The following is a 23,866-nucleotide window of genomic DNA, read 5'->3' on the forward strand; positions in this document are numbered from 1 at the left end:
GTTGAAGATATTTACTGGTCCTTTGAGCTGGGAGTCTTCACTCTCTTCTATGCCTATCATCCTTAGGTTTGATCTTCTCATTGAGTCCTGGATTTCCTGTATGTTTTGGACCAGTAGCTTTTACTGCTTTACATTATCTTTGACAGTTGAGTCGATGATTTCTATGGAATCTTCTGCTCCTGAGATTCTCTCTTCCATCTCTTGTATTCTGTTGGTGAAGCTCGTATCTACAGCTCATTGTCTCTTCCTTTGGTTTTCTATATCCAGGGTTGTTTCCATGTGTTCTTTCTTGATTGCTTCTATTTCCATTTTTAATTCCTTCAACTGTTTGATTGTGTTTTCCTGGAATTCTTTCAGGGATTTTTGTGAGTCCTCTCTATGGGCTTCTACTTGTTTATTTATGTTTTCCTGGAATTCTTTCAGGGATTTTTGCAATTCCTCTCTGTAGGCTTCTACTTGTTTATTAATGTTTTCCTGTGTTTCTCTAAGGGAGTTCTTCAGGTGTTTCTTGAAGTCCTCCAGCATCATGATCAAATATGATTTTGAAATTAGATCTTGCTTTTCTGGTGTGTTTGGATATTCCGTGTTTGCTTTGGTGGGAGAATTGGGCTCCGATGATGCCATGTAGTCTTGGTTTCTGTTGCTTGGGTTCCTGTGCTTGCCTCTCGCCATCAGATTATCTCTAGTGTTACTTTGTTCTGCTATTTCTGACAGTGGCTAGACTGTCCTATAAGCCTGTGTGTCAGGAGTGCTGTAGACCTGTTTTTCTCTTTTCTTTCAGCCAGTTATGGGGACAGAGTGTTCTGCTTTCAGGCATGTAGTTTTTCCTATCTACAGGTCTTCAGCTGTTCCTGTGGGCCTGTGTCTTGAGTTCACCAGGCAGGTCACTTGCAGCAGAAAAGTTCGTCTTACCTGTGGTTCTGAGGCTCAAGTTTGCTCGTGGGGTGTTGCTTATGAGCTCTCTGTGGCGGCAGCAACCAGGAAGATCTGCGCTGCCCTTTCCGGGAGCTTCCGTGCACCAGGGTTCCAGATGGCCTTTGGTGTTTTCCTCTGGCGTCAGAGATGTGTGCAGAGTGCATTCTCTTCTGGCTTCCCAGGCGTGTCTGCCTCTCTGAAGGTTTAGCTCTCCCTCCCACGGGATTTGGGTACAGAGAACTGTTTATCCTGTAGGTCCCTTCAGGTTCTGGTGGTGTCTCAGACGCAGTGGTCCTGCTGCTCCTGGGCCCTCCTCTACTGGAACCCAATGGCCGTGTACAGTTTACTCTTGGGCCAGGGATGTGGGCAGGGGTGGGCAGTGTTGGTGGTCTCTTCTGCTCTTCAGCCTCAGGAGTGCCCACCTGACCAGGCTGTGAGGTCTCTCTCCCACGGGGTTTGGGAGCAGAGAGCTCCTGCAGGCCGGGATCCGCCGGTTTGGGACTCCCCCCCCACACACCGCTAAATACCGGAAGTGCCCGGTCCTAGAGGAATTTTGCCTCTATGTGTCCTGAGTTCACCAGGCAGGTCGCTTGCAGCAGAAAAGTTGGTCTTACCTGTGGTCCCGAGGCTCAAGTTTGCTCGTGGGGTGCTGCCCACGAGCTCTCCGCGGTGGCAGCAACCAGGAAGATCTGCACCGCCCTTTCCGACATTCTATTTTTTTAAAGATTTATTTATTTGTTATATATGAATACACCAGAAGAGTGCTTTGGATCCCATTACAGATTGTGAGCCACCATGTGGTTGCTGAGAATTGAACTCAGAACCTCTGGAAGAGCAGTCAGTGCTCTTAACCGCTGAGCTATCTCTGCAGCCCTAAATTATACTTTTTTTTTTTTTTTTTTTTTTTTTACCTCCTGGATAGTTTGAATATGTTTGGCCCAAGGCAGACTCATCTCAGGAAGATCACCCGCTAGTTTTTAGCCTCTACTTGTTGGCTCCTAATAGGAGCCACATTTTCACAATGCAAGCACCACCAATTGAGAACACTTTGCTTTATTTTGATGGAAAAAGATAAGCGGGAAAAACAAAACTCCCTTACTATCAGGAACACCAAGGGAGTTAGGACCCTCTGCTTTCAGCCTTATAGGTCTGGAGTGCCAGTATTTCAACACTCAGCTGCTAATGTTACAGCTCTGAGCCTCAGGTGTTGGGGGACCCTCAGCTGATAGCGTTAAACAACTCCTCAGGATTAGAAACTGTCCACACCAGAGAGCCGGACTTGTTACTCACTGGCAATAGGTTGTCTGCCTTGAGCCTCAATTTTATTAGTTACGATAGGTTCATAATTAAGCATTCCCTGTTCTCTTACTTCCTCTATCTTTTGTCTTTCAAGCCTTTCTACAGTCATAGCTTATTTTTCTTCTGGTACAGCTATTTTTTTCTGACTTTCTTGAGAGAAAATATGTAAAGATTGTGAATAAAAGTAGAGAGGGCTTTGTTATGATGGTCACAGTTGCAATAAGTACTACAATGGCTTTTTCAAGTAGTGTTTCCATCCCCTCAAGTCTATTCCTTGTTCATAAGAGATATGAAATGGAATTTCTCATTGTTTAATGCAGTAAAAGGCTGTCTATATAATTAAAATTGTCTTCTGGGGCTGGCTTACTGTGATTTCCTGTCTTGGGGCTCCTGAATTTTTCCTTGCCTTGGCATGGAGGCTCTTGCCCCTTCTGAGACTCCGAGACTCTTCAGTCTTTCTGGACATCCAGCCAAAATCAAAGAACTGATGCATCCTCTGGAAACAATCAGAGATGAATTTCTCCTCTGCAAATCATTGTCAAATGTCTTTCTGTCCTTTGTGACTTTTCTTGTGGGTACCCAGAAATGGGCATACGCCTGCAGGATTAAAGAAAAAACACATACTCAGGACATTCATGTCACAAGATTTCTCTGCATCGAAAAAGAACGGCGATCCTTTATTTCTTCCCTGGCTGCCCCATCATGATCACATTGTACCTCATACATTGTGAATGGTTGAAGGAAAATCTAAGGTTTTGCATTTCAGTTGGTCTCTCAATAAACTGATGATTTCAGTTTTTCTCGACAAGTTTTAATCGCAGGTGGGAGGTGTCCATGTGCCACCGGTGTGGAAAATGGTGATTACTGCAGTAAGGATCTTTCAGGTTGCTGTGGGTTATCACCATCATTTCTCTAATCACAGGGTTCTAGCTCCCTCCTCTAAGGTGGACCCTCAGTGTGGGACCAGAATGCTGCCTAGGCATTGCCTACTGAGAGGGCCCTAGGATGAGGTGGCTGAGCCCCTGGAGAAGAGCAGGCAGGGCTCTCCTGGAAGTCCTGGAGCAAGGACTGGATCTTCTGGGTCTCTGTGTCATCCCCCCTCCCCCAGATTGTCAACAGTGTCCCTGCTATTGGTTAAAAGCATGGCCTTCTGAAAGAGAAGTGGTTCAGTGATTCGCCTTGGCTGGTGCATTCGCTGTGCTGTTGAGAGGACCAGAGGAGACAGCAAATTGGTCCCTGTTCAGTAGACCTGAATCAACCCTCACAGGAGAGGGCCTTGTTGTTATCAGGCCAAAACAATCTACGGGGTGACCCTAGTCTGGAGGAGTCAATAAATTGAACAAAAAGACACTTTCTGCTCATGGTTTCTATGGTCTTGCTACTCTGCAGGATGATGAGTGTATGGCGTTGTCTCTTCCCAGTCTGTGACTTTGTGTCCTGTGCCCCACATATCATGTGTGGTATGCACACATCACATTGGAAAACTCAATCTGAGCTCATTTTGGGGACGAATTTCACAGAAGAGGTCTCCTGTTCACATTCTGGACCTCTGGGGCTCTGGAAGAAGCTAGACCCTGACCAGGCCTAGGGGAGCTCCTAGTAGAAGAGTAAATTAGAGTGGGTAAGAGGAATGGGTCCAGAGAGATCTCATGAGCATGGAGACTCATGGAGTAGAGAAAGGCCTATTCCTAGAAGTTCTTGCTGAAGATTGAGTCATATTTGCAGCAAATGAACAAGGAGCCTTTCCTGCCACGCCAGCCCCTTTTTCCCGGAGCCGTGGGTGAGATGCTAAGTGGTGGCAGGGTATCCATATATCCACATTCTCTGCCACCGTTCATGAGCTCTGCTCTGGGTACTGCTTTTTTATTTTACTGTCCAATGCCCACCTAAGACCCACAAGTATTGATACAGACTCTCTTCCAGGCTTCAGTTGTCAGTCTAGTGCTGCCTTCTCACCTGTGAGATGCCTTTTGGCCACACCCCCCTAGTCTCCCCATTCAAATCCACTCATCCTAAGACATCCGAATTGCCAGGACAGGACACTGGGCTGAAGTCCATAAACACATGCTTGGGGAGCCCGATCACAGCTCATAGCTGTCCTATGAGCTTCTGCTGAAGGATTCTGCATAGGAAAGACTTTCTCCTGTCCACAGGTCCCATTCAAGGTTCTGCCTGGACCATACATAGTGCCAGTCCGCATTCCATCATGTCCAAGTCTCTTCCAAGGTCCCAAATGTTGACACAAAGACAGAAAACCACCAAGCACACTAAATGTTGAAGGAACCTGCACACCACTCCTTTCTACTGAAACTAACACACTATCATATTTGCACATTATTGAAGCCCCCCTCCCATCTCCAAACAATCCAGAGTCTCAAACTATCAACACGTGGCTCAGGTGGTGCCTTCAAAGTTGTGGCACCTGGCTGTATTCTTAGCAGGGGCCTTCTAGAAAGTTCCCATGGCTCTTAACCCCAACTCCACCCCCAGTATGTACAACTAAATTAAGGGTAAAGGACTGTTTATTACCTTGTTTGGAAGTTTTGTTTATGTTCCTGTTCCTTGTCTGGAGGTACTGTGAATTTAATCCAAATGGTGATTACACAGTTTCCTTCTAGGACAGCCTTCTAGGTTCTTTACCTCTGCTGAAGCCTAGTGTCACCAAGGAAACTGTCACTAGTCCCCTCCCATAGCCAAAAAGTGGACTGGGAAAAAGACAGGGCAGCTGAGCAGGGCTGTCTCTTTCTGCAGTATCTCTCAGCCTCTGAAGTGCTGCACTCTCCTCTTCTCTGTGGGGCTGCTGGGATGTCCATCCTTCTGAGCTTTGGGCTCCACCTCTCAGGAACTGGGAGTGCCTGAGAATTGGCTCTTGCCTGGAGACTGGCTATCAGCCAACATCTCGGGTTGAGGCACACACCGTGTAGCCCATCTGGGATGAATGGAAGTGGAAGAAATGGAAAAGGTGAGCAGAAGGATCCTGCAACCTCCCGTGTAGGTAGGTAGGGCTGCAATGCCTGAACCTTTACCTGCACACACTTCTTCTGAAGAACTACCTGAGCTCTCTGGAGTGGCAGTCAGATGAGACCAACACCTTGGGGTAGAAGCTTTGTCACAGGGAACATTAGGCTTTGCAGAGAATGAGAGGAGAGGAGGGTGAGCTGAAACAAAAACCCTAGGGCCTGGCTGGCTTCCTGATTTAATAGGGCTTTATCAAGTAAAGTGGTAGTGTGTCTCCTCAAACCCATGCCCACTGACCCTACTTCCAACCGCCAGGGAAATTTGGAACTCCAAAGGAAAAATAGTTAAGACCCTTATGTCCCGGTTAACTTGCAGACACACAGCTTCCTCCTGGTAATTGGAACGAGACAGTGAAGCCTGGGACCAGCAGAGCTAAACAGACAAATCTCTTACCTCTTGCCAGAAACAACCACACCTGTCCCTTGGCTTCTCTCTTGGCTCTGGTGGTGTGTGAGCACAGATAACCCTGCTATGGACAGTCTGGAACTGGATACCACAGAGGCCCCTGAGACTATCAGGCTCTTTTAGTCCTTTCACTAACTCCTTCCTTGGAGTCACCAAGCTCAGTCCAGTGGCAGGCAGAGAACACCTGCCTCTGTATTTGTCAGTGAACCATTGAAGCAGCAAAAACCTCTTGCTCAATGGGGGAGGTTTCTTGCTCTTGTTCGCCCCCTGCAGGCGAGCTCCGCAATCCTCACGCTTCAGCAGGCTGCCTGTGCCTCTGTTCCTGGTGGGAGGGGCGATGCTGAATTGCAGAACAGTCCACTCAATTGATTGGCTTGCATCTTGGAGCTGCGAAATTGCACTCTTCTTAGGTGAGCAGAAAAGTCTGCCCGATCAACAGTGCCTGCAGGACAGAACCGGTTTCAGAAGTCCCTGGAAGAAAGGACCTATCATTCAGAGGAAGCCTAAAGAAGCAACCCATTGCTACATGCAAATGCCCAGACAGATCCTCTTCTTCCCTCCCACAAAGACCAGCAGGAGAGCTTGGGCAGAGAAGGCACTTGGGCACTGGTATTGGTGAATAAACTGGAAGCCATAGAGGAGGTAACAGAGCAGGGCCAGTACTGTCCACCAAAATTTGCCAAGGCCACTTACACATACTTTATAGAATACAGACCTTGCTCCTGCAAGATCATTGCACAAATGGAATGGCCCTCTCTGAGTTCCCAGTGCCTGGACCAGAATCCCCAAGAAGAGAGGGCACTCCCTGCAGAAATCTCTACTGACAGGAGAGCATGCTTTCTGCCTGAACTCAAGCAGACAGAGAGATTCAGAGATAGCACTGAATAGCATGTCTCTACATTGAACAGAAGAGAGAGAGAGAGAGAGAGAGAGAGAGACAGAGACAGAGAGAGAGAGACACAGAGAGAGACACAGAGAGAGAGAGAGCTTCCTAACTTTCTTTTTCCTCTCTTTTCACGATTCAAGAATCTCCTTGAACAGTAGGTGCTGTGAATGTTTCCAAGAAAAGCACTGAGTGCTGCTCTTAAGAGTTTTCTGGATGAACTAATGAATCAAAGTTATCCTGTCAGGTTTTATTGGCTTTTGGGACTTGGGCATGTGCTGCAGCTGTTGGAAAATGTGGCTTTCTGTGAAAACACCCTTCAGAGTTCTACGGGTTATACTTCTTATCGCTCAGACACCAGTTTCTGTCTTTTTCTATGAGGTAGGAATTCAAGACACTGATCCAGGAATAAGAAGTCTGACCTGCCTTTGTGCAATTTATTGCATGGTGGGAGGGGAGAGCCCTCAACGAAAATCCACTTTTTCCCTCAAACGGGGTGAACAGCCCCCAAAGACCTCTCTACTCTGCTTCTGAGGCACTTTCTTCCTTCCTGGTGCCTGGGAAAAGTAGGTCCATGAAGGGAAGAAGCCCCATGCAGGAGTCTCAGCTGACTGGATAGCTTGCTGCCAGCCTCCACTCAGAGCAGACACAAGAAAATATTCAATACCATTTGGGAGCTTCTGTCCTCCTTTGATGATTCCATCCCAAGAAAAGTCACAGGAGACCTTTAGTTTATCAAAGCCTTTAGCAGCACCAGATCAGTTCAGATATCTAACCTCTGTCTTATTATCTGTATTTCCAGCCAATAATCCCACGCTATAATGTGCAGTTTTCCTTCTCTCTGAGCTGCTCTTAACTCCTATCTGCCAGCCTCCGTGGCCTTTATTCTATGATTATTGCCCGTGAAATCATCTCTCTCCACCTGGCTCTCTCCCCTGGGTCCCACACCCGACCTGTGGCTCTTCTGTCCGGCTGTTGGCTGTGGGCAACAACTGCAGTTAACCAATAGCACTAAATCAAGAAGTTAGGTCTCACTGTAGGTGCAGATTTCCTTGTTCTCGGTACCAAGCCTGCCTTGGGGGCAAATATTTCATCATGACAACGCAATTCAAAAGATCAAACCCCCAAACAAGACCAACACGTTTAGCCATCTTTCTTTAGTCTCCAAGGGAAAAATGAATGACATTGAATTACATAGACTGGCTGGGATTGGATGGGCCTGCAGTAGGGGGGAATAAAAGCAAACCTCTCAAAACCCACAGTGTCTAGTCAAAGAAATACCCAAAGGAAGCTGAAAAGAAGAAGACAGCAAACGAATTCACAGCTGGAGAGAAAACTTGTGTTTACTCACAGAGGGAGAGTAGATCTCACAAGGAGCAGAGACAGGCAGGCACATTTCACTGAAGCACTTTGGGGCTGACAGAAGGCAATCAGCCAGAAAATGCTTTTGGGGGAGGGTGAGGTTCCAGCAAAGGAAACGGGGAGGGTCCTGCCCAGGAGGGGCGAGGGGAGCCAACTTCCTGGTTGAGGTCCAACTGGGCACTGGTCAGCTGAGCTCTGAGAGGAGAGGGGCAAGAAGATCATACTGTAGCCTCTCTGGAACTCTCTTCCTGTTGGGGACCAGCTCTCCTCATTGCCAACTCCACTTCCTCTTCCTCTACTCCTGGCTGAGAGCTGGTAGGGTCTGTCGACCCAAACAAACCGAGATGTACAGCAAACCAAACGAAAAGAAACCAAGGAAAAGCAAAGCAAAGGCAAATGGTGCGCTCTGTGCTTCCGAGCCTTCACAGTTGCCCCCAAATCGGTCCTCTGGCCAACAAATTCCGTCTGGGTTAAATTTTCAGGCAATGATCGATCGGCTGAAATCCTACAGCCCGGTTGATGAAGGGGGCCGGGAGAGGGGCAGGAGACCGTCAACCTCTGTCCGGTGTGTCGCGCGGACTGGGCGAACAGCGTCCACTGTGCCCTGCTGTGCTCTGGCGGCCGCGCTCTCTGGCGCTCTCAGACTCAGAAGGAGCCTTCCTCACAGCACAGTCAGCCAAAGCACAAGAGCTACCAGTGAACTATTAAAGCAGCACAAACTCCAGCTCAATGGAAAGGTCGCCTTGCTCCCGTTCGCCCTCTGTAGGCGAGCTCCGCAATCGTAACGCTCCTGCCTGCAGCCTGTGCATCTATTCCTGGTGGGAGGGGTGATGCTGAGCTGCAGCCAGGCCAGCTCACTTGATTGGGGTGCATCTGGGAGCCTGCCCCTGCTGCGCCGCGAAACTGCGCGCTTCTTTGGGGAGCTGAAAAGCGTACCGGGCCACCAGTGCCTGCGGGACAGAACCCATTTCCGATGTCCCTGGAAGAAAGGACCCATCACTCAGGTGAAGCTGAAAGAAGCCACCAGTTAGTTGCTACTCGCACGTGCTCAGGCTGATCCTCGACCTCTTTGGCACTCAAAGCAGCAGAGATGCCTGGTCGGAGAGGGCGCTTGGGCGACTACTACACAGCCTGTCCAGAGAGCTGAAAGTGCTAGACAGGACAACAGTACAGGACCAGTCCTGTCCACTGCCTTTTGCCCTGGCCATTGGCACCTACTTCTTAGGGATTTAGGTGCAGGGAGCTGTTTGACCGTGTCCCTTCAGATCCGGGAGCAGTCTAGTCCGCAGGGCACCTGCAGCTTGAGTGCTCCTATCTTCCTGTTCCCAGAGGCCCTATAAAGTTTCCTCTTGGACCAGGTATGTGGGCAGGGGTGGGCAGTACTTGCAGTCTCTCCTGCCCTGGAGTCTCAGGAGTGCCTGAGGCGATTAGTTCTGTCTGCCAAGGGTTTGGGATCAGGGAGCTGTGGACTGGAATTAGTGAGGTTCAGGCTAAAGCTAGAAACTGGAAGTGTCTGGAACCAGAGGAATTTTGCCTTTGTTTGTCCTGAGTCCAACAGGCAGGTCACTAGGAGTGGAAAAGGTGGTCTTACCTCTGCTCTCAGGCATGAATTCACTCCTTGGGGCTGGGTATCAGCTCTTGGTGAGGGTAGCAACCAGAAGGGTGCTTATATTCTTAAGCTGGTATCTTGCCATTGGTTATCTCTCATATTATTCTCGTCCCTGACTCTGAGTGGAGCCTCTCTTTCCTTTGAACCTTTGATCTGGGACTCTGTCATCTTGCCATCCTGGATGTGTCAGGATACCTGGTGAGTGGAGCTATACCTGGGGTGTGGACTCTGTGGGATCAGGCCCAGTACAGGGGCTCTGATTCTGGCATGGTTGGAACCAGAAGGCTCACTGGTTTCTGACTCAGATTCCCAGGTCACAGCTGTCCTGCTATGTCAGTATGTCTGGTTTTGGGGCAGGATTAGGGGGTCTCCCCTGATAACCTGGAAGTGTCAGAACACCTGGGAATTTGAGCTGTACCTGGGGTGTGGGCTGTGTTGGATCTGCTCCATCACCGGGGCTCTGCTTCCAGATCATGTGGGAATTGCACGAAGAATGTTTTAAGAGATGTTTTAAGTTGTTTTGCTAGACAGATGTAATAAACTTAGACTCAAGAATAGAATGTACCTACTCCTTACAAGTAATAAGAAATACTCAATAAAAAATACAAAAGCTTTCATGATTATACTAAAAAAAGAGTACTGGGACAAATTCATGTTAAAAAAAATCCTGTGCCATCATGAAACCACAACTGTGTACTTTCATAAGGCAAAGCCATAAAAATACTGCTTCTTTGAAATTTATAATGTGATTACAGTAAGAAACACTGCTTTGAACTTGTTATTGATACTTTTCTGTAACTCCACTGTTTTTGTACCATTTTACGTATGAAGTAATTCTTTCTTACATAGAGTACTTTTATCAAAAATCTATAAGAGGTCTAAAATCAAGAGAGGTGGTATAGCTTATTTCTACTTACTCAGTGGTTTTGTGTGTGTGTGTGTGTGTGTGTGTGTGTGTGTGTGTGTGTGTTATCTGCATGACTTGTTTCCTTTCCAGCTTCTCTCTTGTTTAAAAGGAGATCACTAGTTCTGAGCCTCTTGCCTGGCCTGTGAGAGTTTTCTGGCTTACTTGCCACAGCAAGGAACTCTAGGACAAAGACTCACTTAATTACCTGATGCTAAACAGCATGTGCTCACCATCAGATATTGGCACTTATGTAAGCACAAATAATGAATGTGACATTGTTAATTTTCCCCAGGGCTGTTTTAAGCATGAATAGGTAGGTTTAAGTTGTTATTGAAACACAGAGCAGTAACAGTTAATACATAGTTTTCAGTGTTTAATCAAGTACAGGACAATAATGAAGAGACAAGTTCTCAGAATTTAATAAAGAACGAGCACTTAAGTATACAGATACAGAATTTCACAAAGTACAGATATTTATAAAATGATGCTATAGCAGTCAGTAAAGCACAGATGTTTAAGAAAAAAACAAAAATCTTTTTAAATGGGATATTTCTCTATTTACATTTCAAATACATTTCCCTTTCCTGTTTTGCTGTCTATAAGCCCCTTATCACCTCCTCCTCCCATTCTTCTATAAGGGTGTTGCCCTCCCCACCCTCCACCCTTACCAACACCCCCCCCCACACATTACCTAACACTTGGGATTTAACCTTGGCAGGACCAAGGGCTTCTCCTTCCATTGGTGCCCAACAAGGAGATCCTCTGCTACATTGTAGTTGGAGCCATGGTTCTATCCATATACAATCTTTGGGTAATGGGTTATTCTTTGGAAGTTCTGGTTGTTTGGCATTGTTGTCGGAAGCCCCTTCAACTTTTTCAATCCTTTCTCTAATGCCTTCAGTGGAGGTTCCTTTCTAAGTTCAGTGAAACCAAATCTTAATAAAGCATAAAAAGTAAGATCATAAGACCAAGGACAATTTGGTCTATAGCTTTTGCTCAACTCTGTCTTTCACCTCAGTTCAAACCCCCAAAATCCACAAAGGCTCCTATTATCTTTCTACACACAGCCACAGCAAGAAAATCCAGCCTTAAGTTTCAGTGTAATAGAGGTTTAAGAAGACTGCAGACACAACTTGTGGGGAGAAACTGACTGTCCTCATGGTACTGTTTTTGAGGGACTAGTGCAGTACAGCCATGTGACACAGAGGAATTTGTTTTGGAGAGAGAGAGAGAGAGAGAGAGAGAGAGAGAGAGAGAGAGAGAGAGAGAGAGAGAGAGATCAGAGAAACAATTTTGTCTGTAATGAGTCACCTGTGGGAATAAAGAGGAAAGCACCATCTGGGACTCCATCCTGAAGAGACTTTGTGCTATGAGCTTTCTGCTCAATCACTGCCTAGTTCCATAAGTACGATGATTCATGGGCATCCCTTCTACTTAAAGTTAATAACAGAGCTAAGGCTGAAATGTCTCTTAAAGAACAATGCACCCTTAGTAAATGAATTAAATAACTCTGCATGTGCATGTGCATGGGTATATCTGTCATGTGTGGTTTGTATGTGTTTGTGCATGCTATGTCTCCAAGGAAGAGCAATGGACTTTCAGACAGAGACACAAGCTAAGGGATCCTGTCCTCTCTATATCAACCCTGTGCATATGCTTATTGGATTCCTACATTTCCTTCATCCAACTAATCATTTGAAAATTATACTTCACTTGGCTAAGTGGATCCACAGGAATGACAGCAAGACAGACTACCTGGTTTAAGAATCAGAACAGGGCCATTAGAAGGCTGTGGAGATTCTGGGCATTCAAGGGCACCGAGAATGTCTACAAAGCCAAGAAAATCATTACCAGCCTTAGCAGACACAGAGAGATGAGGGGGCATGGTTCCCAATTGTCTGACATTGGATACCCTGAAAGTAGAAAAATCTAAGCTTATCAATAGCACAAAAGCAAATATTCCAGTTAGATGCATTTTTTCCCACAGGGGAAAGTGTGACTCTATTATTGTCTTACAAAGATGGCCTTTTTGAATATATAAAAGCATACATAGAACACGAATTTCACCACTAAATAAATTCAATCTATTTCTAATTTTGAAAATGAATGGAGAGCGCTTGCCTAGGAAGCGCAAGGCCCTGGGTTCGGTCCCCAGCTCCGGAAAAAAAAAGAAAAAAAAAAGAACCAAAAAAAGAAAATGAATGGACAGACTTTGAAATCTGCAAATACAAAGAAATGATTATTCAGATCCCTTACTGCTGTGAAGAAGTGTAGGGAATCTAGAACTGCTTCTACTGTGATTTGACAGGAACATTGTGTAAGGTACTGACTGATCCTAAAATATCCTGAGCTTAATGATAAACATTGCCTGTTGATTTATATAGGTTTAATAGTATGCATGGCATGGAGTGTGAGCTTTCAAGCATTTGAAACACAAATTTCAGATATTTACCCATATATTTTGGTTTGGATGCAAAATGTTGCTGGGATTCAACATGTTGGAGGTTGGTACTCAGGGTAGCAGTGTTCACATGACACCCCTCACATGCTCCAGGAACAAACTTTGTCAATGAAAACCCATTGATTATTTCAGATTAGTAGTCTATTAGGCAGTGGGGCTTTGCTGGAGGAAGATTAGGGGCCTGCATCCTAATTCCAAACTTTTCCTGTCTGCCTCGTGGAGACCATGAATCTGTAAATTTTTGAGATCATAGTCTTCCGACTGTGCAATGAATTCAGAAAACCATGGTGTTAATAGTCCAAAGTTATGAGAAAAAATGAATGAAAATTTAAGCTTTCAGATTTTAAATATCTTATTCCTCTTGTGTATGTGTGGGAATGTCTCCCCATTCATACATGTATGTGTGTACGTGTGTCTGTATGAGTTTATGTGTGTGAGTGAGTCTATGTGCCTATATGTCACTGTGTTTATGTGTAATTAAATGTGTGCCTGTATGTGTGCATGTGTTTGTTTCTCTATATATGAGTATGTATACGTGTGAGTTTGTATAAGGATATTGATGTGCATGTTTGCAAAGTTTTCTGAATGTTTGTGAGAATGTGTGAAAATTAGTGCATGTGTGTATGTGTCTGTGCCTGTGTAAGTATCTATGTTTGAATAATGGCAAATGTTTATGGGGAAATCTGTACATGTGTAGTTGTAGTGTGTTTCTTTGTCTAGTGTGTGTTCATGTGTTGAAAACTATCTTATATGAGAGAGTTAATATGTGTGTGTGCATAAATTGGGAGGATATATATATATATATATATACATGTGTGTGTGTATACACACAAGTATTGTGGGAATGTATGTGTATACAAGTGTAAATCTGTGTGTGTATGGATGCATGTGTGTGTATGTATATGTGTATGTATCTGTATTCATGTCTCAGTGTTGTATGTGTGAGCATATATATGTAAAAATGTCTACTTTTTGTCTGTGTGTCTATTTTTATGTATGTGAGTGTGTGTGCATTTGTGTATGTGAATGCTTATCTCTGTATGTGTGCGTGGGGGTGAGTTGTGAGTATGTGTGCATTGTGCGAGAGTGTTTGTATATTTCTGTGCCTCTGTATGTAAGAGTGGTCTGTGTGTCTGCATATGCATGATGAGTGAGTTTACATAAATGTGTGTGAGAAGGAGGCATAGGGATAGATCGAGGCATAGGGAGAGAGAGAGAGAGAGAGAGAGAGAGAGAGAGAGAGAGAGAGAGAGAGAGGTAGACACACACTGAGACATGGAGAGTGTGTACTAGGTACAGCTTGCTCTGCTATGAATGTGGAGGTCAGAGACCATCTTACAGGTCTTGTTTGGGTAGTACAACCTTGTGTTCCAGAAATCAAACCATGAGTATAAAGCTTGGACATAAGACTTTTTCCATGTACACCCACAGGATGCCATGAAAATCTTTGGATAAAGAGCTAGTTTACAGCCGTAGCTATATTTACTTTAACAAAATTAATATAAAGAAAATAACTTTATTTTTAGCCTTTAAACAATATAAAAATTTGAAGTATAACATTACCTCGGTACTATTTCCGTACAGACAGGATTTCCCTGTGTAGTCCTGACTCGTCTGGAACTTGCTCTGTACACTAGGCTGGCCTTGATGTCCTATAACCTTTTGCCTATACAATGCAGCTGCCAGGCCACAATAGTATTTCTAATTTAGAAATATTTTGCACCACCCTAAACTTTTTCATGCAAATATTTATGTACATGGCATAAATAAAATTAAAAATAATTGTAAGTGAATTACGATAACTTTTAAATACAATCAAAGAGAAAGTAATAATGGAACCCAAATCCTTGAGAAAAAAATTGCCAGAAGCAAGCAGAGAGTGAGGTAAAGAAAGTGAAAAGAGAATTGGGAAGCTAGGGGAGGGCATTCAGAAAGGGGAAACTTGTGTTTGCCACTATTTAAGATAGATGCACACAGCAGGGTTATCAGAGAACCTACAGGGGAAGACTCAAACACGCTGCTCAGAGAGTCATCAGCATCTGCAAGATCCACGATGGCTATGGTTTGTGCATTCCTCACGATTCTGGTAGTTATGAGCCACTGGTCAACCTGCTGTCTAGGATGTGACCTGCCTCGCACTCATAACCTCACAGTCCTGAAACAAATGAGTCGACAGTCCCCTGTCTCCTGCCTGAAGGACATAAAATACTTTGAACTCCCTTTGGAGAAGGTGGATGCCCAGCAGATCCAGAAGTCTCAAGCCATGTCTGTCCTGCAAACTCTGACTCAGCAGGTCCTGACCCTCTTCGAATCAGAGGAGTCACGTGCTGCTTGGAATGAAACCCTCCTATTGTCATTCTGCAAATACCTCTACCAGCAGCTCAAAGATCTTGAAGCCTGTCAGAATCAGCAGGTTGGAGTGCAGGAAGTTCCCTTGACCCAGGAACCCTCCTGGCTGGCTGTGAGGGAATACTTCGGCAGGATCACCATGTACCTGAAACAGAAGAAACACAGCCCCTGTGCCTGGGAAGTGGTTAGAGTAGAAGTCGGGAGAGCCCTGATTTATTCAGATATGTTCCTGGCAAAACTGAGTGAAAAGAAGGAATGAGTTCTGAGACAAAGTGGAGAGGATTCTCCTGGACTACAACATTGCATCTCACATTATGAGCAATTATTTTCAATATGTTAAACTGTTTTTGTATCTGCATCCATTTGGTTATTTATTTATTTATTTATTTATTTATTTATTTATTTATTCATTGATTGATTGATTCATTTATTTATTTATTAGAATGCTATAATGTTAAGATATTTATGCTAAATCTTTTATTCTTTTATTTTTACTATAGCTAATTGTCATTTGCAATTAAATTATTTTGAATTCAAATAAATTTGCTTTATAAGACACTTTGTATTGATTAATTTGCTCTCTCTTTCACATTAATAATTATTTTTAACATTAGAGTCTACACTGTAACTATTGTACAAATGCACACTTTTTTTTAAATTTAGAGAATACTTTATTAGTTTTTGTAATCAAACCCACCTAGATAAGACCTTACATATTTAATACAGTGTGTTACCCCTGTACAAATGGAAAAAACTTAAGTTCAACATTTCTAGACCAATATGGCTGTTAATTTCTGTACAGTGCCAACTCAACACAGTAAACGGGGATACTTTTTTCGAAAGTTGACAGCACAGGTAAAGTTTCAAAAAATTCAAATTATATATCTGTATATATATATTTATATTTATATAAAAAGACCAATAATAGCAGTGTGTTATGCATCAACAGCAGCAACAGCTTTTCCAGGTTCTGCAGTCATCTGAACAAAACTGTAGAGACATCCAGCACACTCCATTAAAAAAAAAAAAGTAAAAAAACAAAACCTGAGAAAACAGCACAGTTCTGTTACTCTTGTGGTACCTGGCACCATTTTTTTTTAAAATTAGCTTCTCAATCATCATCTGGAAAGAAAACATTCTGAGCAACATCATTAAAAACAGCTCTGATAAAGCACGGTCACTACTACGTATCATAAAGCAGGTACAAGCTATTTTACATCCACAGAGGTATGATACAGTACTGTCCTACATCTATAATACTAGAGGATACAATTTAAAAGGCATTATTTGAGACTTGATTCTACTTTTCCAGCAGAGGGCCCAAAGGATGGTGTGACACAGCTTTGTAAAGAAACATACTCTAGACAGGATTTCCTTTCACTAGTGGCACAGTTCTAAGGATTCATTCTCTCCATGAATGTCAGCTAAAACCGTTATTAAAAAAATGAAATATCCCTAGAACAAAACCGTATAACCACCGGATTCACATGAAGATGACCTAGTGGAGACAAGCTGGACCTCACCTTACCAACAAGCTATCAAATCTGTTATGTTTAAACAGTGAGACCTCCAAGGAAGGAGATGCCAAGTAGTGCTTCAAAGCTTCGGGCCACAATCAAACACAGCATCCTTTTCAACAGAAGCAGAAGCTCATCTGAATATGCTCAAGGATGCTGACATCAACATTTAATCATCTCCTCACTCATCCAGGAAGAAGATCAGTTACTACTGTACTTTATTGTGTTCAACCAAATCACCATGTTACAAAAATAGCAAGCTGCCATAATAAAAAATAAGGCTCCTCTATCCAGCACCAGATAGCATCATTTTACTTTCAAGCCTAGAAATTGCACACTTGTATATAAACCAACCGAAGATGAGGATTGAGAGTTCATCTTGGTGGATTTTTCCTTTGATGAATATGAAGTGTCCTTCCTTATCTTTTTTGATGACTTTTAATTGAAAATTGATTTTATTTGATATTAGAATGGCTAATCCAGCTTGCTTCTTCAGACCATTTGCTTGGAAAGTTGTTTTCCAGCCTTTCACTCTGAGGTAGTGTCTGTCTTTGTCTCTGAGGTGTGTTTCCTGTAGGCAGCAGAATGCAGGGTCCTCATTGCGTATCCAGTTTGTTAATCTATGTCTTTCTATTGGGGAGTTGAAGCCATTGATGTTGAGAGATATTAAGGAATAGTGACTATTGCTTCCCGTTATATTCATATTTGGATGTGAGTTTATGTTTGTGTGCTTTTCTTCTCTTTGTTTTGTTGCCAAGATGATTAGTTTCTTGCTTCTTCTAGGGTATAGCTTGCCTCCTTATGTTGGGCTTTACAAATGTATTTATAAATGTATTATCCTTTGTAGTGCTGGATTTGTAGAAAGATATTGTGTAAATTTGGTTTTGTCATGGAATATCTTGGTTTCTCCATCTATGTTAATTGAGAGTTTTGCAGGATACAGTAACCTGGGCTGGCATTTGTGTTCTCTTAGGGTCTGTATGACATCAGTCCAGGATCATCTGGCCTTCATAGTTTCTGGCGAAAAGTCTGGTGTGATTCTGATAGGTCTGCCTTTATATGTTACTTGACCTTTTTCCCTTACTGCTTTTAATATTCTTTCTTTATTTTGTGCGTTTGGAGTTTTGACAATTATGTGACGGGAGGTGTTTCTTTTCTGGTCCAATCTATTTGGAGTTCTGTAGGCTTCTTGTATGCCTATGGGCATCTCTTTTTTTAGGTTAGGGAAGTTTTCTTCTATGATTTTGTTGAAGATATTTACTGGTCCTTTGAGCTGGGAGTCTTCACTCTCTTCTATACCTATTATCCTTAGGTTTGATCTTCTCATTGAGTCCGGGATTTCCTGTATGTTTTGGACCAGTAGCTTTTTCTGCTTAACATTATCTTTGACAGTTGAGTCAATGATTTCTATGGAATCTTCTGCTCCTGAGATTCTCTCTTCCATCTCTTGTATTCTGTTGGTGAAGCTTGTATCTACAGCTCCTTGTCTTTTCTTTTGATTTTCTATGTCCAGGGTTGTTTCCATGTGTTCTTTCTTGATTGCTTCTATTTCCATTTTTAATTCCTTCAACTGTTTGATTGTGTTTTCCTGGAATTCTTTCAGGGATTTTTGCGATTCCTCTCTGTAGGCTTCTACTTGTTCTCTAAGGGAGTTCTTTATGTCTTTCTTGAAGTCCTCCACCATCATGATCAAATATGATTTTGAAACTAGATCTTGCTTTTCTGGTGTGTTTGGATATTCCGTGTTTGCTTTGGTGGGAGAATTGGGCTCCGATGATGCCATGTAGTCTTGTTTTCTGTTGCTTGGGTTCCTGCGCTTGCCTCTCGCCATCAGATTATCTCTAGTGTTACTTTGTTCTGCTATTTCTGACCGTGGCTAGACTGTCCTATAAGCCTGTGTGTCAGGAGTGCTGTAGACCTGTTTTACTGTTTTCTTTCAGCCAGTTATGGGGACAGAGTGTTCTGCTTTCGGGCGTGTAGTTTTTCCTCTCTACAGGTCTTCAGCTGTTCCTGTGGGCCTGTGTCTTGAGTTCATCAGGCAGGTTTCTTGCAGGGGAAAAGTTGGTCCTACCTGTGGTTCCAAGGCTGAAGTTTGCTCGTGGGGTACTGCCTAAGTCCTCTCCGAGGCGGCAGGAACCGGGAAGATCTGCGCAGCTCTTTCCGGGAGCCTCCGTGCACCAGGGTTCCAGATGACGTTTGGTGTTTTCCTCTGGTGTCTGGATGTGCACAGAGTGCAGTCTCTTCTGGTTTCCCAGGCGTGTCTGCCTCTCTGAAGGTTCAGCTCTCCCTCCCACGGGATTTGGGTGCAGAGAACTGTTTATCCGGTCTGTTTCCTTCAGGTTCCGGCGGTGTCTCAGGAAGGGGTCCTGCTGCTCCTGGGCCCTCCCCTACGGGAACCCAGAGGCCTTATACAGTTGCCTCTTGGGCCAGGGATGTGGGCAGGGGTGGACAGTGTTGGTGGTATCTTCAGCTCTGCAGCCTCAGGAGTGCCCACCTGACCAGGCAGTTTGGTCTCTCTCTCACGGGGTCTGGGAGCAGAGAGCTGCTGCAGGCTGGGATCTTTGGGTGTGGGACTTCCGGTAAACACAGGAAGCAAATGCAGACTTTTTAAATATCAGAGTGGAAAGACACATACACTGCACAGTATTTAGACAAGCCCTAGATATTTTCACCTACTTCTCTCTGGCATATAGTATTCTTCTGGATGGATAGACAGCTGCTGTGCAGAAGACAACCAGAGAGTCTTGCTCCTCACATTCCTTAGTCTACTTTGACCAAATATGTCCTGGGTTAATTTAGCACCTGATTTCCTTGATCTCATATACTTATCTTCTTTTATCGATAATGAGTTTAGTTGTTTGAGGTTCTAAATATTAGTGAGGTCATGTAGAGCAATGCAAAACAGATAAAACAATGACTAGTCTGCCTATATGGCACACAGAAAGGGAAAAAAAGAAGAAAGTGGGATTTAAACCCACTCCTCATAGCCTCATAATCCAGTCCTAGGAATAAATCCAACCAGAGGAGTGAAATGACTCTAAAATCAACCCTTTGAAACACTATTCCTTCTCTATATCCGGGACCTTTCCTCTTCCCACTTTCTATTTCTCTGTTTGTTACTCTTCTTCAGCCTCCTCTTTCTTCCTCCTCTGCTTACTCCTCATTATTCTACTTTTGATCCATCTTCTTTGAATTACTAGTTGTGCATGGTACAGCACCATCTCATGGAGCATGGCAGCCACTCTCAGGGGCCCCATCCCTGATGATACTGGAAACTCTTTCCTCCAGCTCCAATATTTTTCCATCGTTCCTCAGCTGGAGGTGGAATTGCCTCTGTTTTCCAAGCTGATATTTTGTCTGGCGTGGTCATGTCAATTCAGTCATAGCCACTCACAGTTCACATGAGTAACTATTCTGTTGTGTTCAAGAACATGGCTTTGCTGAGTCATCCACTGCCTCTGGCTTTTCCAATTCTTCTACTCCCTCTTCTTCAATGGTTCCCGAGGCCAAAATATCAGCTCTTCATTTTTCCAGTGACCAGTTGTGAGTCTCTGTTCATTGGCAGGGAATATAAGAGTTCTGTGGTAAGTGTTGGCCAGTGCAGGAGCCCCCTCTTAGATGTAAGCTCTAATGTCAAATCAGGTATTGTGACAGGTTGAGTTCAGCATTTGGTTCTTTGTTACCTTCATGGCTCCACATGTATTTTAAGTAGGATCCTTCTGAGAGAAATATTAATGAAATTTTTATGCAGATTGCATTGATAATGAACATCACCTGAAAATATAGTCACTTTCATAAAATTATCTTACTAATGGCCATAGATCTTTTCCTTTTCTCATAGTTTCGAACATTTTTGCTACTACTCTCTTGCTTAGATGACACATCTGTTTCTTTTTCAGCTTTCATTTCAATGACATCATATCTTTAGTTCAGTGCCATAAACCAACCTCAGGGTTTTCTTTCTAGGAAAGAGAAGAGACACAGAACAGAATTGGAGACTTTGACCATCAAACCAACACCTCAGGAGAGATGAAAGGGTAAATGTAAATGTACAGAGAGTTGAGACACTCAAAGCCCTTGCTGTTTGTCACGATTAAATGAACTATTCTGCCTTTAGACACATCGGATATGGAAGACTAATCACTGAATTGAATATTCAATAATAACGGAGGCTGACAAATATTTGGGCATCAGTGTCTTAGACTGAATCTGAAAGTGGAAGTACAGGCAAATGTATATATTATGTATGATACGCTGTATATATGATATAATACACTATGTGTGTTCATGGATGTATGTGTACATATGTTCTCACACACAGCTTTGTCTCATAGACTCCCAGTACCTCCCTGCTGCTCCAGACCCCATCTTACATCCTCAGAGCCCTTGTTTCCCCCTCCCTGATGCAGAAAGCCCCAGTGTGTGTTCCTCATTCTCTCCTCATTACCCAGGTCTGCTCACTCTACAAATGTTGTCTATCCTTTACATCTGTGTTCCTGACTGGAGGTTTTTTGAAAACATATTTGCCCCAGTGAAACCAAAATTAAGGAGTTCAAGGTTTGAATGAAACTCAGTATAAGAATTTTTCTTAAGTTTATACGTTAGACAATGTTCTTCTAAAGACCTAAAGGTGACTGTTTCAACAAGGAAAAGAAATAGTAAAAAAGAAAATACCAAAAGACAGGAAAAAGAAAAGGAAAGAAGAAAGGGGAAAGATGGAAGAAGAAAGAAGGAAAGAAAGAAAGGAAGAAAAAAAGGAAGAAAGTAAAAGGAACCCAATCTTCAATTATGATAAAAATTTGGAGAAGAGAGCCACCTACTGGCTTGGCCTGAGAAGAAAAAACAGAATCCAATTCTGGGGAGCTTTTCTTTCTTTACAGAATTCAGTTTCCTGGCAGAGTTTCCTCCACACTGAAACAGTCTTTTCTCCAGTAGAACTGAATTCAGAAAGACTCTCTTCCCTTCAAGTGCATCTTAGAAGGGCAAATCCTCTCCGGTCCATAAGCCATGTCATCTGAACATTTTACACGTATGTATAAAAAGGAATTCTGTGTCGTTTCCCTCTAGCCTTCTAAAACTGAAGTTCTCTGGAGAAGGAGGGGTGTGTGTGCAGTCCCTTTAGTAGGGACTCACAACCAAACTCACGTCCTTTTGATCATTAGGTAATGCCTTGTGAAACTGAGACAACCAACCCTGAGCTAGGAATGCTGAAAAAAATAGCATCTGAGCCCACAGAAGGGATTCTTTAGCTGCTGCTCTGCCTGACGATGCCAGCAATAGTGAGTTTGCTAAATGCAAGGATCTATGGCCGTCTTCTCATATGTGACCTCAAGAGTTTAGGCAACCTACTCCACGATGGCCTGTCCATGAGGTGCAATGTGAATCTGTGTTCCAGACAATGGTCAATAAATTGATGCAGAGTAACACTTCATATGTCTATTGGTAAGATTGTTGTTTTACAGGGGCCGAGATCAACATATCAGAGACTCTTGATTCCTCGGACTCTTTGATGTTTGAAGGACACTTGAACAGAGGAATACAATGTGTGTCTCTATGAAGAACTGCCAAGGAAATCTCTAGACCTTCAGTTCCCTCTTAGGACTAAGTTTTCAGTTACAACCACTTCCTCCTTGAGGTTTTGTTTTGGCCCTGCACTCTGAGATCAGGAGAAGGATGTCTCTGTCTCATTGGACAGTAAACATGCTCAGAGGAGTGGTGTCATGTCTGATTCCTCACAGGGAGCAGAGGAATAGGTAAGGAATTATATATGATGGAAACATACATTGGTAATCTGTGTATTTGAACAAAATCATGTGATATGAAGGTTTGCTGCAGAACTGGTAATTGAAATAGACTTTGCTGGGGACAGCAATTATTGGATAAATGACTATTGGTTTGACGGCTAAACACATGTTAGATATGACTTTCTTTACTGTTTCTTTGCTGACTATTTTTAGTGTAATCTTCATCACTTTCTTGGTTATATAATAAAATTATTATGAAATATCTCCAGGTATCATCCTGCTCAGATAATACATAATGTCATATTGTGTTTCACTTGTTTCTACTAAACAAAATTTGGGAATCAAGAGACAGAAATACAAGTACTGAGACAGGAGAATTCAGTAAGTGACAAAGTACTGAGCCATCATTTCTGTACACAGAAGCAGACCCGTTTCAATGCACACTGAATTCACACAGAAAGGACATGGGAGTCAGGAAGCATCACGTTTGTCCATAAAGACATATCTGTGTAGAGACACACAATGTAAGATAGAGACTGCCAATTTTGTCAAGCTTCAGGATTGAGAATGTTAAAATATCCACATCCAGTTCTCTGTGTCTATTACTCCTGAGTTGTAATGACCAGTAATCAGGGATGTAGAACCGGACACAGAAGCATCTTACTAAATGGAGGAAGTCCATGCAAGGATCTGGCCACTATCCTAGCTAAATCAGTGAGCTGCAAGGCCAGTGTGAGGCACTGTGAGGAACACAGCTAGAAGAGAGTGATGAGCTTACTTGACACCCATCTCTCTCTTCCATATACACATGCACATTCAGAATCCAGCACTAGTTGCCAAAGCACTTGCAATGATTAGAAGCCTATATACCGCTTTCTCCTTTCTCAGATGAAGTGTACCAAGTCATATATCAAGGCCCTTGATGCTAGGCACTTCATTTTTTTTCAGGATGATGAATATGGATTTATTTTCATTCCTTCATCAAATTCGATGAGCACCATTTTTTTTTCTAGACGTTGCCTTATTTCCAGCATGTAATTTTGTATTCTTTCTTACAAATGAGATTTCACTACTATAAGGAATTGTGGCTGGGTATTCTATTCTATTCTATTCTATTCTATTCTATTCTATTCTATTCTATTCTATTCTATTCTATTCTATTCTATTCTATTCTATTCTATTCCACAGATCAACCTTCAATTCATTTAATAAATCAAAGCTCTATTTATCATTATAGGTCTGTGGTACATTGTGAGTCCAAGGCTGGTGATACTATACCATTTCTTTTTTAAATATTATTACTTTTTTATTAACTTAATTATTTCTTATTTACATTTCGAGTGTTATTCCCTTTCCCGGTTTCCGGGCCAGCATCCACTCCCCTCCTTTATGAGTGT

General features: G+C 43.2%; 2 protein-coding genes across 2 annotated transcripts; one reads left to right on the forward strand and one right to left on the reverse strand.

Annotated features, from left to right (window-relative positions):
* Positions 1 to 1,641: 1,641 nt before the first annotated feature.
* LOC134479080 (uncharacterized) lies at positions 1,642 to 7,617 on the reverse strand. The gene is made up of 3 exons (XM_063261353.1): positions 7,556 to 7,617; positions 5,626 to 6,061; positions 1,642 to 2,811 (listed from the first exon to the last, which is right to left on the reverse strand). The coding sequence occupies exons 1-3, from the start codon at positions 7,615 to 7,617 to the stop codon at positions 2,578 to 2,580; spliced, it is 732 nt and encodes a 243-aa protein (XP_063117423.1). The 3' UTR covers positions 1,642 to 2,577.
* A 7,200-nt stretch (positions 7,618 to 14,817) lies between these two features.
* LOC120103158 (interferon alpha-12-like) lies at positions 14,818 to 15,467 on the forward strand. The gene has a single exon (XM_039111553.2). The coding sequence runs from the start codon at positions 14,913 to 14,915 to the stop codon at positions 15,465 to 15,467; it is 555 nt and encodes a 184-aa protein (XP_038967481.1). The 5' UTR covers positions 14,818 to 14,912.
* The last annotated feature ends 8,399 nt before the right edge of the window (positions 15,468 to 23,866 follow it).

Source organism: Rattus norvegicus, chromosome 5 (genome assembly GCF_036323735.1).
Source record: "Rattus norvegicus strain BN/NHsdMcwi chromosome 5, GRCr8, whole genome shotgun sequence".
NCBI lineage: Eukaryota > Metazoa > Chordata > Mammalia > Rodentia > Muridae > Rattus > Rattus norvegicus.